At 44.0% G+C, this 15,390-nt stretch overlaps 1 protein-coding gene and 1 long non-coding RNA gene across 2 annotated transcripts in view; both read left to right on the top strand.

The window, feature by feature from the left end:
- LOC309365509 overlaps window positions 1-13,075 on the top strand; it is a 153,326-nt gene extending 140,251 nt beyond the window's left edge. Inside the window, exon 2 of the long non-coding RNA XR_014166216.1 lies at window positions 12,954-13,075. This is a non-coding gene — a long non-coding RNA (uncharacterized lncRNA). The remainder of the gene's footprint in view (window positions 1-12,953) is intronic.
- Window positions 3,597-6,908, top strand: LOC309364947 (vomeronasal type-2 receptor 26-like). Its single transcript, XM_081902989.1, has 3 exons — window positions 3,597-3,823; window positions 5,181-5,307; window positions 5,853-6,908. Exons 1-3 carry the CDS (start codon window positions 3,638-3,640, stop codon window positions 6,749-6,751), a joined length of 1,212 nt encoding a protein of 403 aa, XP_081759115.1. The 5' UTR covers window positions 3,597-3,637; the 3' UTR covers window positions 6,752-6,908.
- Window positions 13,076-15,390: the final 2,315 nt, after the last annotated feature.

The raw sequence follows: 15,390 nt of genomic DNA, 5'->3' as shown, positions 1-15,390 counted from the left end.
GTCCGCACGGATCACAAGAACTTAGAGTATTGGCGGACGGCTAAGTTGCAGACCCAGCGACACATGCGCTGGGCGGAGTTCTTTGCGGACTTCGACTTCAAAATAGAATACATCCCAGGAGACTCCAATGTTATTGCAGACGCGCTGTCCCGAAAGCCGCAATACTTGGAGGAAGCAGCTCCAATCGCAGCAAAGCACATTTTCGCACCGCAGGCGTGGACGTGCGCTACCATCGCAGTCGACCTGGACGCGGTGCGACGCGCGTTGCAAAGGGATCAGTTTGCACAGTCTAAGATGGAGGAGCTACGCGGAGGGTCGCGACACAACGATGAGTTTCAATTACAAGATGGACTTTTGACTCGTAAGGGTGCCCTTTACGTGCCCACCGACGATCTTCGAGCCAAGGTTCTGCAACAGTTGCATGACGCCCCTAGTGCAGGCCATTTCGGCAAAGAGAAGACGATGGAGTTGGTGGCTAGAGACTTTTGGTGGCCCCAGATGAGAGGAGAGGTGGCGGACTACGTCGCCAGGTGTGATATCTGCCAGAGGTCCAAACCAGTGCACCAGAAGCAGGCGGGATTGCTAGAACCGCTGGAGACGCCGCAGCAACCATGGGAGAGGGTAGCGTTGGACTTTGTTACAGACCTGCCCAGCTCCAGAGGTAAGACGGCGGTGTTAGTGGTGGTGGACTTGTTCACCAAGATGGCGCACTTCATCCCTTGTGCCAAGGTGGCGACGGCAGAACAGACCGCAAAGCTCTTCATCGATCACGTCTTCAGAGTGCATGGACTTCCGCAGTCCGTCTTGTCCGACAGGGGGCGCCAGTTTGTTTCCACTTTCTGGCGAAAGCTTCTGGGCATCTTGCACGTCAAAATCAACCTGACATCGGCGAGGCATCCACAAACCAACGGTCAAGCGGAGAGGGTCAACGCGATCATGCAGCAGTACCTGCGGTGCTACGCCAACCAGCGACCTGCGGCGTGGGTGGACTATCTGCCGATGGCTGAATTCGCCTACAACAACACGAAACACGCTTCCACCGGGGTGACGCCTTTCTTCGCGAACAATGGCCGTCATCCCAGAACCTTCCCGAGATTTGCGGCACCAGGAGGGGGGGGGCCTCAAGATGCCGACCAGTTTGCAGCGGAGTTGCATGAGGTGCACGAGGAGCTGCGGAGACATTTGGAGCTGGCAAAACAGGCGTATAAGGTGCAGGCCGATAAGCACAGGAGGGCGGGAGAGGACATCCAGGTTGGGGACTGGGTGTGGTTAGCAGCCCACGCGATGCCGGCCAGGTCATTGGCCAAGAAGAAGTTAGGACACAGGCAGCTAGGGCCATATCAAGTTGAGGCTAAGATCAATCCGGTGGCTTTTCGTCTAGCCCTTCCGGAAGGTTCCAGGGTGCACCCGGTCTTTCATAGGTCGGTGCTCACTCCCTACAAAACCCCACACAGGTTTCAAGAGTCAGGAGCACCCCCAGAGCCACGTAGGAGGGCGCCTGAGAGGGGGGAATCGCCAAGACCAGGACCTCTTAACGAGGTCACAGAGATACTGGACTCGAGATGGGGGGAGGAGGGAGTTGAATATTTTCTCGCCAGGGAGGGCACACCAGCCGCTGCTAATAGTTGGGTGCCAGGCTACGAGTTAGACGAACCCCTTTTGAAAGAAGAGTTCCATGCACTTTTCCCACATAGACCCATGCCAGCTGAGTACTTTGATGACTGGCTTTTCACACCCACATTGTCAGATAGCACGTTCAGGGGTTTCTCTTCCCCCGAGGAAAGAACACCAGAATCAAGCCCGCCCAGGGGATCGTGCTCGGGGGTGGACACGGAAACCCCTTATTGGTGGGAGGAGCAGCCAGAGGAGGAATGGCGTAAGAGGTGGCTGATAGGTCCTTGGCGGGCAGCACCGGAGGAAGTAGCGATGGAAGCAGAGACTGAGAAGCATTTGGGGGAAGAACCCGACTTCGAATACACTTACACAGAACTGCCAGCAGAGAACATTGACGTAGACGACCTGTATCCTGAGCCTACCCCCGAAGAGCCGCAGTTTCCACAACCGGTCCCCGGCGAGCGGGAGGGGGGAAGGGGGGGCTTCGAGGGGGGGATGGATGTCAGGGTTTCTGGGAGAGAGGAGGAGATGACAGAGGAGACGGAGAGCGAGTGGGAGGAGGGGCAGAAGGATGAGGAAGAAGATGATGGAATTCTGAGGGAATCCACGAGTCTGAGCAGCGAGTCAGAGGATTCTCAAAAGGGGGTTACCTTAATCAAGCAAAGGGGAGGAGAAGGGAGAAGCGGAGAGGAGCCCAGTGGAAGACAGAGGAAGCAAGAGACGTCTCAGCCGGAACGGAGTAAAGGGGGTGGAGTTGTCAGTCTCTCGGAGGGAGCAGGATTAGGAGAGAACAGAGAGAGGGGGTTGGAGCAGGGTGTTCAGCCGGAAAGGGTGGAGAGCAGAGCAGGGGGTGGTGTAGCGGTCGAAAGAAAGGTCAGCAGCAACGTACGCGCGCCAAGTTCAAACGTAGAGGCGCGCGGAAGTGGAGAGAGCTCAGGGGAGGAGCCCGGCCCTAAAGCCAGAAAGAGGGGGGAAGAGGCGGCAGAGGATTCAGCCTCAGGCGAGTCACGGAGAGAGGGAACCCAGGGGGGCAGGAAGACCCTGCGGAAAAGAAAGGAGAGGAAGAGGTGGTCTAGAGCCAGGCTATTAAGTTGGTGCGGAAGAGGGGAGGAGTCAGAGGGGACTTCAGCGGTCTAACGTGGCAGACGTACGGTCACAATGCTGAACTGTATGAGAAGCAGAAATCTTCAATAAACTTTTCCTGTAAATAAGCTGCAACGGAGTGAGGTCTCTTGTGAGCTGGGACCAGTCCTGGGTGGCCGTGACATTATGAAACACATTGTGCAAGTTCTACTGAAAGCGGCTACACTTTGAAGGGAAAGGAGAGACTTCAATTTGCAGGCTTCCACATTATCTAGAATTCTGAGCAACCAAAGTTTCAATCTCATGGGTGTATGTATGTGCAAATTCCCCCTATTTTCAGATAATTTTACCAGGCAGGAGGACTACTCTGAACGGCCACACATCCCAATCCTATGCTCTTGTCTGTGAGCAGACCTGAGTGGCCCCTATTGACAAATAACCTTCCCTGTTGATACAGTGAGCAGCTGAGGAAATGGCCTGTAGGTGTCATGCAGCGTGCATGGCTCTGGCACCAACATTTGTGGATGCCCCGCCCCTTCATGGGGAATTTTGTTGGTGCTTGGGCACCCAGGGCCCCATGGAGTTGGCATCCTATGCTGTGCACTGATTTATAGGACCATCTCTACTTAAAAACTTTGGTATTTGGCTATTTTCATTTTTTAAGAAGTTTTTTTATTGTCTTTTGAATTTATCTTATTCTCCAGAAACCTTGTTATTTTATACAATGGGTTGCCTACAAATGTTCTAATAAAGAAAAAGGAATGGCTGCAAAAGGCTCATGAGTCCAGATGAACTGTGCACAGACCCCAATTCCTAGGAGATTAGAGCTCAAAGTGTAGAGGGCTTATATTCAACTTTTCTATTTCATAAATGCCGGTGTTTTTTTCTACCGTTCCAGTTTCACCCATTCTTAAGAGGACTCCAGTTTTTGAATACTTCCATGGGCAGCCTCAGATTGGATGAGAATGGGCAGATACCAGTCTACTATGACATTGAGAACTGGGTGATGTTTCCCAATAAGACTCGTGTAAGAGTGCCGGTTGGGAGTATAGGAAGAGACGGATCTGCTGACATGAATTTCACAATCAACTCACAAGCCATTGTGTGGCCCAAGTGGTCTGAGAAGGTATGGCATACTACTTTATCCCACATTACATCACTAACTGAATAATTCCAAGGGCACTTTGACTACAGCCTTTGGCACACCTGTTGGGGAGTAAGGGCTCATTGAGACTTCCATTTGTGCCACAATACGACTTACAAGTCCTGATCGGTGTCTGAGCAGGATTTTTGTTTTATGGTGTTTTTTTCTGCCAGTACTTTCCTGTGGAAACGTGAATTGCCATTTGCTTTGATTCACTGCTAAAATGTGGGTTTTCTTAGGGGAAGCACTGAGACAGGAAGGAAGGAAGGAAGGAAGGATGGAAGGAAGGAAGGAAGGAAGGAAGGAAGGAAGGAAGGAAGGAAGGAAGGAAGGAAGGAAGGAAGGGAGGGACTGCTTTGACATGGAGCTTTAAAGCATGGACCTGTGACTAGAAAGATGGCCCAAAAGGAAGTGTGGATAAGCCCTAATCAGTGTAATGCAAGGTTTTCAAAAGTCAGCCCAGGGGGTGAATGAGAATCACGTCCAGAATTCAGGAAGCAACAAGTGGAAAGGAGAGCTCTTGCTACCAGGAATCTTGATGGCATCTCCTGGCCTGAGTGCTTAGATGGTTAACAAGCATGGTGCCAGCATACTATGGTGTGGAGAGGGGTTGATTGGAAACTGAATGCCATAATCCTGACACCAGGGATGCTACCTTAAGGAATTAGCATTATTAGCAGCAGCAATGGCATTAATAGACAGATGGGAGACAGAAAGCCTAAGTGGAAGAAGCAAGAGACTCATCTCTCCATTCTTTGCCAAGACTCAAAACACTTTGGAAAAAGAATAATAATGTAACCATAATTCAGGAGGCACTTTTTGAAATTGGAGTCTTCAGGTGGTGGTATGTTTAACTGCTGCTCCCGTTGCTGTGTCCCAGCTGCTGCCAACCTAGCAGTTCAAAAGCATACCAGTGCGAGTAGATAAATAAGTACCACTGCAACAGGAAGGTAAAGTCTGTTTCTGTGCACTCTGGCACTCATTACAGTGTCCCAGTGCACCAGAAGGGGTTTGGTCATGCTGGACACATGACCCGGAAAGCTGTCTGAGGATGAATCCCTGCTCCCTTGGCCTAAAAGTGGGGATGAGCACTGCATGCCACGGTCAAGTTTCACTGGATTTAACCATCTAGGGTTCCTTTGCCTTTACCTTCATGTATGTTTTATTGCTGCTGTTTTGTTATCACTGTCATTCTAGGCTTTTAAAATTGCTTTTTTAATATATTTGTCCACTCCTTTTTTTAATTGATTGGTCGGTTAATATTTTTTTTTTTTAAAAAAAAGACATAGACACAAATAGTCCTGACACTTTCTGTTTGATGCATGTTCTCTATGTTTAGACTGTACCTAGCTCCAGGTGTACCAAAAGCTGTCAACCTGGATACGCCAAAGTGGTTCAAGAAGGAAAGCCCGTTTGCTGCTATGCTTGTGCCCCATGTGCAGATGGGACCATCTCTGCTCAGGAAGGTGGGTGAATATAAACGGGAGCCCTTTTGAGAATATAAATTGTGTAAACATTCACTTAGGAACACTTTCTTTGAAGAGTCAAAAGACATTTTTGATTGTGTCTCCTTTTTTGGCTTCTCTATTTTTCTAAATGAAGCAGTTGGTGGACTACAAATCAACGATCATTGTGAGGGCATCCTCAGTAATCAGATATATTATTTATATATGGTAAAACGATTTCACATGGGACAGGACAGTATAAATTCAGCAAAAGCTGTACAAGAAGCACCTCTGTGGGAGGTCACTACCTCTCAGCTTTACCTGTATCCCAAGTTTATTTGGGTGATAAAATTGAGAAACTTTTCAAAACCACCTCTATTGTCATAGAGGAAGGCAACAGTATAAACATAAATAAGCAAATGAAATAACCAAGTTTGTCCACTCCTTTTTTAGACATTTTTCCCCCCTGACCCTCCCTTATATGGACACCTTTCCCCCTAAAATGTAATAGAACATAGATGGTTATGGATTTAAATGATGCTAAAGCACTCCTTTTCTCTCCTTAGATGCAAAACATTGCACTAAATGTCCCGAAGATCAGTATCCAAACAAGGGTCAAGTTCAATGTGTTCCCAAAAGTATCTCCTTTCTGACCTATGAAGAAACTTTGGGGAGCCTTCTAGCTTCCATTACTATCTTGCTGCTATTAATGACAAGCATTGTTTTAGGAATCTTCCTTAAGTACAAAGAAACGTCCATAGTCAAAGCCAATAACCGGGACCTCTCCTACATTCTCCTTGTCTCCCTCCTGCTCTCTTTTTCATCCTCCTTCCTATTCATTGGCCGGCCAAGGAAAGAGACCTGCCTTCTCCGACAAATGGTCTTCAGCATCATCTTCTCACTTGCTGTCTCTTCTTTGTTGGCTAAAACCATCACTGTGGTGCTGGCCTTCATGGCCACAAAGCCAGGGAACAGAGTGAGGAGATGGCTGGGGAAAAGTCTGGCCAACGCTGTTGTCATTTCCTGTTCCAGTGTCCAAGTTCTCATCTGCACCACCTGGCTGAGTACCTCTCCCCCATTCCCAGAGTCTGACATGCACTCCCAGCCTGCAGAGATTATCCTGCAATGCAATGAAGGGTCTGTGGCCATGTTTTATGGTGTCCTGGGCTACATGGGCTTCCTGGCTGCTATCTGCTTCACAGTGGCTTTCCTAGCCAGGAAGCTGCCTGGGGCCTTCAATGAAGCCAAGCTGATCACCTTCAGCATGCTGGTCTTCTGCAGTGTTTGGGTGTCCTTTGTGCCCACCTACCTGACCACCAAAGGGAAATTCATGGTAGCCGTGCAGGTCTTCTCCATGTTGGCCTCCAGTGCTGGGCTTCTGGGCTGCATCTTCATCCCAAAGTGCTACATCATTATACTGAGACCTGATTTGAACACAAAGGTGCAATTGACAGCAAAAACCTAAACATGGCAGCAAATACTCCAGGCTATATAAAGGGATAGGTTCTGCTTAAAACAGAATATTAATCAGAAACAGTTGGTGTGAACTTAATTCAGGTGTGATAGAGGACCTTGGGACATGTGGTGGGCTTTAGGGTCCCTTTTATTATTCTACAATAGGTACTTACATACTTTTACATAGCCTTTATCCTTTTCATTTTTGCCAGGACTAGGTTCACTATATATATATTTTAAAGCTTGTATACTTGCTAAAAGTTGGTGATGATCTGTTGCTGTTGCTTGAGCTGCCTTTAGATGCTTCCCTGGTGGCTTTTGAGGGCTCAGAGTCTTGGATGAATCAAAATGCAATGTAGCCACCCAAGGTGGAGAAACTTCTGAGCTTTATTGCAATATAAAAGAGGTACACTATTTTATCCAGCATCTTAAAAAGCAGAGACATTACCTTACCAACAAAGGTCCGTATAGTTAAAGCCATGGTTTTCCCAGTAGTGATGTATGGAATTGAGAGCTGGACCATAAAGAAAGCTGATCGCCGAAGAATTTTGCTTTTGAATTATGGTGCTGCAGGAGATTCTTGAGAGTCCCATGGACTGCAATAAGATCAAACCTATCCATTCTTAAGGAAAGCAGCCCTGAGTGCTCACTGGAAGCACAGATCATGAAGCTGAGGCTCCAATACTTTGGCCACCTCATGAGAAGAGAAGACTCCCTGGAAAAGTCCCTGATGCTGGGAAAGATGGAGGGCACAAGGAGAAGGGGACGACAGAGGACGAGATGGTTGGACAGTGTTCTCGAAGCTGCCAGCATGAGTCTGACCAAAGTGTGGGAGGCAGTGGAAGACAGGAGTGCCTGGCGTGCTCTGGTCCATGGGGTCACGAAGAGTCGGACACGACTAAACGACTAAAAAGCAACAACAATTTTATCCTTTCTGGGTTATTAAAAGGGCAGCAAGGCTTGAAGTAATATAAGTACTTCTAACATGGTGTGATATTTTCCTGTTTCTTTCCCATTAAACATTCATTGGTGGGATGCAAAGTGTGGGTTCTACCAAATGCTCTTTTCAGAGTTCAAGCATTTGTAAGTTTTTTCTTCCATGTGGATTTTCTGATGAAAAGTAACACTTGAGCTAAACCTGAAGTAGCTTTCACAGTTGAATCATGAATACATTATTAAAGCAGTGTGATTATCATGAATAAATTTTTGCAAGTTACATCTCAGTTGTTTATGTTGCCTTATTTTCTTGAAATGTACCATATTTTCTCATGTATAAGATGCTCCCATGTAGTAGTAGTAGTAGTAATAGCAATAATAATAATAATAATAATAATAATAATAATAATAATAATAATTTTATTATTTATACCCCACCCATCTGGCTGGGTTTCCCCTGCTACTCTGGGTGGCTTAAAGCACTAAATAAATTGTAAAACATCAAACATTAAAAACGTTCCTGTCTTCAAAAAGTCAGATAGTTGGATGATTGAAAGATATGTCGCCTTTTCTCATTGTAAAGACATCAGTCATATCAATAGGACTGCTCATGAATTCTTTAGGAACAGGGTGGAAACATGTGGAAAGTCACGCTCCATATTTGCACTCTGGAAAGGGAGTTTGCAAACCTGCGCAAACAACTTTCCCCTTTTGTTCTATTTTGATTATGCATTTTGAGGTTTTATATGCTGATTTTATTCTGAGGACCGCCCAGAGACCTGTGTGTGTAGGACGGTATATAGCTTCCAATATAATACAACTAATAATAACTTCTTGTTAATAACTCTTTATAAGTTATAATAACTTATGAGCTTTCATTACCCGTGAGGGAATGAACCTCTGTTCTCCAGCACATGGTTTCTCTGTTTATTATTTTTCAATACTGCTTTTTATCCAAGGCACCCAAGGAAGTTTATAATCTTAAAATATTAACACCAATAGTACTGGAACTCAGAGGGTTTCAATTAGCACTCTCCCACCAAATTCAGGATGAAAACATGGGATGAAGGAGAGGTTACGGTCTGTGCTTTTACTGAATTTATTTTAGCACTCCTAAACATATTTCACAATGAAAATGAAAAATTATATTTTTAAAAATGGCACAGCCATCAGTATAGGCAATAAAGTAGCCTAACAAATCTACGCATCAAGAAAGAGAGAAGGAGGGAGATAATGACAATGGAGGAGAGGTTCTTTTTGTTGGCTTTGACTATGGGAATGTCAAGGTGTTTGATGAAGATTCCTAACACAATCTCTGAGGTTGAGGACAATAAGAGCGCAAAGGACGTCAGGAGGATCCCTAAATACTCTCCATAAGTGAGGGAGCTGATTACCTTGGGTATATACTTATAATGGGCCTTGTTTCGATGCTGATTTTCTAGGCACTTGGTGCAATGCCCTGCATCTGCAATGAACAGGAGTAATGTTTAATAGAGTTTTTCAGCTTTTTTAGCAAGAAAGCTGCCTGGGGCTTTCACTGAGTCCAAGCTGATCACCTTCAGCATGCAACTTAAAATGCAGCCTCATTAAAATGCATATATTTTCCTGCAGTACCCTATGCCTTGTTAGCCAGAATTCCCATTAAGTTCAATGGGACACACAAAACCTGGACTTACTTACCTGGGAGTAAGCCCCATTGGGCCATATGCCTCAATGAAACAAACAGTTCATAATTCTTTTTTTAATATCATTTTTATAGAATTTTTCATTTTAACGATCCAATCAGATCACATTAAATATTCCAAATTATACATATACAGTGGTACCTCGCAAGACGAATGCCTCGCAAGACAAAAAACTCGCAAGACGAAAGGGTTTTGGGTTTTTTGAGTTGCTTCGCAAGATGATTTTCCCTACGGGCTTGCTTCGCAAGACGAAAACGTCTTGCAAGTTTGTTTCCTTTTTCTTAACACCGTTAATACAGTTGCGACTTGACTTCGAGGAGCACCTCATAGCACGCGATGTGGTAGCCTTTTTTGAGGTTTTTGAAGACTTTGGTGATTTTTGAAGCTTTTCCAAAACTTTCCTGAAACCGTGCTTCGCAAGACGAAAAAATCGCAAGACGACAAAACTCGTGGAACGAATTAATTTCGTCTTGCGAGGCACCACTGTACATATCAAATAATGCAAATTTTCTGCCGAATTATAATTTTTTTGTTGGGGCTTCCCATGCTTCGAGTTTGGGGGGCTCTGATCATCTCATATCTCTGCTGCTTTTGATAGTCATCTCTAATAGTTCCTTTAAATCTTCCTGTTGTTTTCCTTCTTTCACTGCCTCCCTTTAGGTTGAATGGGACACACAGAACCTGGACTTCCTTACTTGGGACTAAGCCCCACAGGGCATATGATGTTGAGGCCTAACTTGCACACAAACACATACATGTCAAACTTTGGCAATTCACCTGTGATTTATTGTAAACATGTTTTTCCTCCAGCTCTGCACCTGCCACCCAAGCTTCGCAATGACTAAAGTTTGTTGCAGTGGTCAAATTTATTCTCCTTATAATTATCGAAATCATAGCTATTTATTCTTGCCCAGATCAAGAGATATTTCTGGAGGTTGCCTAGACATCGCAATCAAGGGCAGCATGAGGTTATTCCTCGCTCTGTGCCTGGGGAGAAAGGTTGATGCAGAGAATAGCTGATATGTCAGAGACAGTCTGAATGAACAGCTGAGGGATACCTGAATGTTACCCACACTGGGAAAGTCACTGAAGCTTTGCTCTTGCAAGAGCTGTTGACTTCTGATTATCTGGCTGGGGAGGAGAGAGGAGCAGCCATAAGAGACGTGTAGGAGGTACAGGCAAAATGATTTCCCTCCTGCTTCTCCTGCTAATGACGCATGGAGACTGTGGAAATCAAGGAAAAAGATGTCCCGCGAATCTGATCTGGGAAGAAAGTCAAACAGAGAATTACTACCGGCCCGGAGACTTCCTAATTGCTGGGATCATCTCTCCAAGTATGTTGACTCTAGCAGACCCATACATTTTTACCCAGACTCCCTCAAAGAGGCTTGGATGGTAAGTGATTAGATGCTACTGGATGTCATGCTTCTCCAACACCACTCCAATAGTTTCTACTTAATTCATAATAATAAAGGCAATATTCCACTTTGAAGGCTGTATGCTTTCTTTCTTTCTTTGCAATGGAATCTCCTAGTTTTTATTTTTAAGTGGTAAATAGATTTACACCTTGTAACTAGGTGATCCTCAGATGAAGAGTGGTATATAAATTTATTAAATACCTAAATAAAAAAATATATGTCTTGTCTCAGCCCAAACTACAAACATACATATCATTGTTTGGGGATGAGCTACTTTGAAATAACATTTGATTTCTTTACATGGTGAATAGGTTTCTTACATTTTTAATTTGATGTTTCCTTTTTTCCCCTCCCCAACAATTTAAACAGTACAAAAAAGAAAAAAACAATACAATGCCAAAACACTACATAACACTTAACACATTAGACTAACAAAACAAAACAAAAAACACATCAAATCACATCGAACAACATCAAATCAACAACAAACAATTTCAATATCTTATCTTTCATTCACTTATTTCTTTTTTTTAGAATAATATTTATTCAAGATTTTTGCCATACATAGAAAAAACTCCTAGCCCAGAAAAAAAGGGAAAAAAATTAAAAAGCTTTCTCCGTTTACAATCCTTATTTTCAATCACATATTTCCATGACTTCCCCACACCTCCCCTTCTTGTATTCCAATTCCAATTATTAGTTCAACAAGTTCTTGTCCCCAAATTTTTAACCTTATTATATTTAGTTCATTATTATATTTAGTTCATTTTATATAATCAATTTTAACTTAATAACATCAATTTTATATATCAATACCCAGTCTTAGAATCTTTTCCAGAGGTCGACCCCAATTCCCTTCCACGAATTCCCCATTTTTATTCTCCTGACAAAACAAAATAAAAAGAATCAAGATATAGCTATACACCCTTTGGATTCCCAAACCCCACCCCCCCTCTCCCGGTTTCGATCCCCAACTAATGTCCATCAGTCTATCTGCTATCAGCCTGGAGACCTCACGTCCGAGGCTCTTAATTCTCTTTCAGCTCCTCTCTGCCGGTTTTTTTGATAGTCCTTTATATCAGACACCAAATCTCGGAGAAGCTCTGTCCCAATAATGTCCATTTTTCTTAATCATCCAGTTCTTATTTTCCTTTATATCCATCTTGACAGGCCTCTGGCTCTCCTTTGTCATCTGCACGTTTGCAGCTCCTCCTTTCTTTCTCTCCAGGCCAGCATGTATCTCTTTCTCGACTTTCTCGAATTTCTCAGATTCCTTTTCTTGTTCAGCTGCATGGGTTTTTGGATCAAGTCCTTCCCAGCTTCATTGAGTTTATTTACTGTTGCCTTCAGGGTTGTAACACTTGTAGCCAAAACATCATTTTGACCTTGTAACTTTCCCAAGAGAAAAAAGACCCTGTCCAGCTCAGCCTGTATTTTTCCATCTGCAGCCATTCTTGTAGTGTCCCTGAACCCCCTCTAGAGGGATTCTGGTTACTTAGTATTCCTTCCACTTCCAACCCAAAAGTCAAGTTAACTTGTTTCAGTTCTTCTTTATTTTCGACAGTTTATAACCAAGTTGTAACAAATATAACTAGCAAAGACAACGGAAACAAAGTTCTCCCCCCCCCCCCGCTTTGGCAGCTAGTTTGACAGCTGTCAAAATCTTCTATATCTCCTCAACAGGCTCTCTCACGGATCACTCCCGGGTCCCGGGGGGGGGGGGTAGCACTTCAGCTCTCAAAATTAACTCTCTTCCTCCAGCAAAATTGCTTGTACAGCCAAAACGTGAAATTAATAACTTTTATCCACTAAAGAAGCAAATGCTCTCTCGACCTTAGTTATCTAGGCCTTGCTTTGAGTTGTTTACAAGGCGGGGAGACGAACTTCCTCTTTGCGACTTCCCCGATCGTGCCTAATCCAAACAAGAATTTTCTCTTTTATAAGTCCAATTTCCGTATTACTCACGGGTTGTTACTTTTAGTCCAAATGTTCAAAGGAAGAAGTCAGCGCTCTCCAACCATGGCATGCGGCTTCACTCCGTAGGAGAAGCAGTCTACTCTAAGCACCACGCCACTCCCCGTCCCCAGTTCTGAAGCCTTTAAAAAGGCTCCTTCTCGGGTCGGGAGGGGGGCGCAAATGGTGCCTGCCGAGTCACCAGGTCCACAGGCTTCAGCGCCTGTGGTTTCTGAGGGTCCCCGCGTCGCCGCCGCGGCAGGACCCGTCTCCTATAGAGCCGATTCCCTCCAGAGCTCGGAGGGAATCCACCATTAGTCGATGGCGCTAACCCGGAAGTCCTTTCATTCACTTATTTCAACGCCCTCCTCACACCTCCCTTTTTGTGTTCCACTTCTGTTAATTGTTTCAGCAATTCCTTTCCATCTTCCTCTGTTTTCTATCCTATAATTATCTTAACATATTCTAACCTTATTTTTTCCCTTAATACTCTATTAATTTTATACCTTGTTCCTTACAACATTTCTACTAAAGCCATATAACTTCATTCCAACATTTTTCTAACATTCATTAATTTTACAATGTTTCTGTAGATAATCTTTAAACTTTTTCCAGTCAACTTCCACCGACTCTTCTCCCTGGTCTTGGATTCTGCCAGTCATTTCCGCCAGTTCCATATAGTCTGGAATTGGCAATCTCCTAGTTTTTATTTTTAAATGGCCAATACATTTTTACCTTGTAACAAAGTGATCCTCAGATGTAGAGCGGTATATAACTTTATTAAATAAGAAATAAAATAAAATATGTCTTGTCTCAGCCCAAACTACAAACATACATATCACTGTTTGAGGATGAGATACTTTGAGATTGATATCGGTTAGAAATAACATTTGTTTTCTTTACATGGTGAATAGGTTTCTGACATTTTTAACTTGATGTTTCATTGCAGTTTTACATTTAGGTTCTACTGGCACATCTTGTCCTTCTTGTTCTCCATTCAGGAGATCAACCAGAATTCCAGGTTCTTACCCAACATTTCCTTGGGCTACAACCTCTTTGAGAACTTTTTTGATGGAAGGATGACTTCTGCTGCCATGCTAGACCTGCTTGCAGGAGGGCAAAGCAATACTCCAAACTATAACTGTGGAGAATGGAATAACCTACTGTCTGTTCTTGAAGGGTGCAATTCTGTCATCTCGAAAGTGATTTCAGACATGTCTGGCATCTACAAAATCCCACAGGTATGAAGGATAGGGACAAGAAGGGTCTGAGGAGAAATTCAGCTGTATAAATGTCCACTTTCTTTCGAGGAGAGTCAGTAAGGGAAATAAAAAATTGAGAAAATCCTTACCTATAGTAGAAGACTGAATTCAGGGATCTTTCTTCCAGCACCCACCAATCTGGCAGTCCCCAAATGTATCAGACTAAAACTGCAATCAACCCCAGCCAGCATATTTTTTTCAGACAATAACAGATAATAAGTAATAACAGCTGCTAAATACAGTATGTATTCCTTTTCCTGAAAGTTAAACAAATCACTAATCTATTCCTTTCTTCACCAGGTCAGTTATGGCTTTATGACTCAGACACTGGATGAGAAAATCGAAGTCCCCTTTGTCTACCAAATGGCCCCCAAGGGGAAAACTCAGTATTGGGGGGTTGTCAAGTTGCTCCTGAATTTTGGATGGACATGGATTGGCCTCTTGGTTTCAGACAATGATAATGGAGAAAGGTTCTTGAGTGCCTTGACACCTCTGATGACAAACAATGGAATTTGCATTGCCTTATTAAAAAGAATACCAGAAATTAATCTGGTTCCAGATCTCATCCCTAGTGAACCATTTACCATATGGGACAAAGTCAAAATATTTGTTTACTATAAAAGCACTCAAGCGGCATGGATTTATCTCATGGTTCTACAACAATTTCTTGAGAATCAAATTGGGGGGAAAGTCTGGATCTCAACACATCTTCAAGATGTTAATTCGAATTTGAATGTTAATCCTGATATCTTCCAATATATCCATGGATCTTTGTCCTTCATAATGAAGCCCCAACTAAGGAAAAATTACCAACACTATAATACACGTTCCGAATATCTTGAGCAGTTTTGGGTTAAAGCATTTCATTGTTTATATAGAAAGCACACATTGGCTGAAAAAGGTCGGACAAGATGCACAGAGAATGAGAAACTGGAGTTGCTGCCTGAAGAGGAACTGGAGAGAGCCCTGTCTCAAGACAGCTACATCACTTATTTCAGTGTCCAAGCTGTGGCTCAGGCTTTAAAAACTGCATATTCATCCAGATCAAAGGTCATGCTGATGGCGAGTGGAGGAGACAGGCTGGAACGTCAAAAGCTACAGCCATGGCAGGTATTTCCTTTTCCTTGTTGCAAGTTGCTACTCATTTCCCCACCACTGGAATCAGATTTAGGACTGAGATTTTTATTTCTTTTTGCTCCTTTTGGTGGAAAATCTCATTAGTGAGTCTTGTGGTGGAAGTAAACCTTTCTGCCTATTGTGGTTATGTCAGAACAGTCCCCCACCATCTAGTTCTTCCTCTCTGGCGCCCTGAGAGAGATGCAGCCATCATAGCAGAAGTTGGTTCCTCCTCATCTTCCACTGTGTCTCGGCTGGGACTTGAAATTGCCCACCAAC

This window comes from Podarcis melisellensis (assembly GCF_964234715.1).
Source record: "Podarcis melisellensis genome assembly, chromosome: 2".
Lineage (NCBI taxonomy): Eukaryota > Metazoa > Chordata > Lepidosauria > Squamata > Lacertidae > Podarcis > Podarcis melisellensis.
The sequence above is the reverse complement of the archived record's forward strand: the minus strand, read 5'-3'. Positions and strand labels throughout refer to the sequence as shown.

Bases quoted from the DNA above. Each gene is read 5' to 3' on its own strand.
- LOC309364947 (XM_081902989.1), top strand. From the start codon at position 3,638: ATGGGCAGCCTCAGATTGGATGAGAATGGGCAGATACCAGTCTACTAT. The intron at 3,824-5,180 runs GTATGGCATACT...CTCTATGTTTAG, and splicing joins GGCCCAAGTGGTCTGAGAAG to ACTGTACCTAGCTCCAGGTG. The intron at 5,308-5,852 runs GTGGGTGAATAT...TTCTCTCCTTAG, and splicing joins GACCATCTCTGCTCAGGAAG to ATGCAAAACATTGCACTAAA.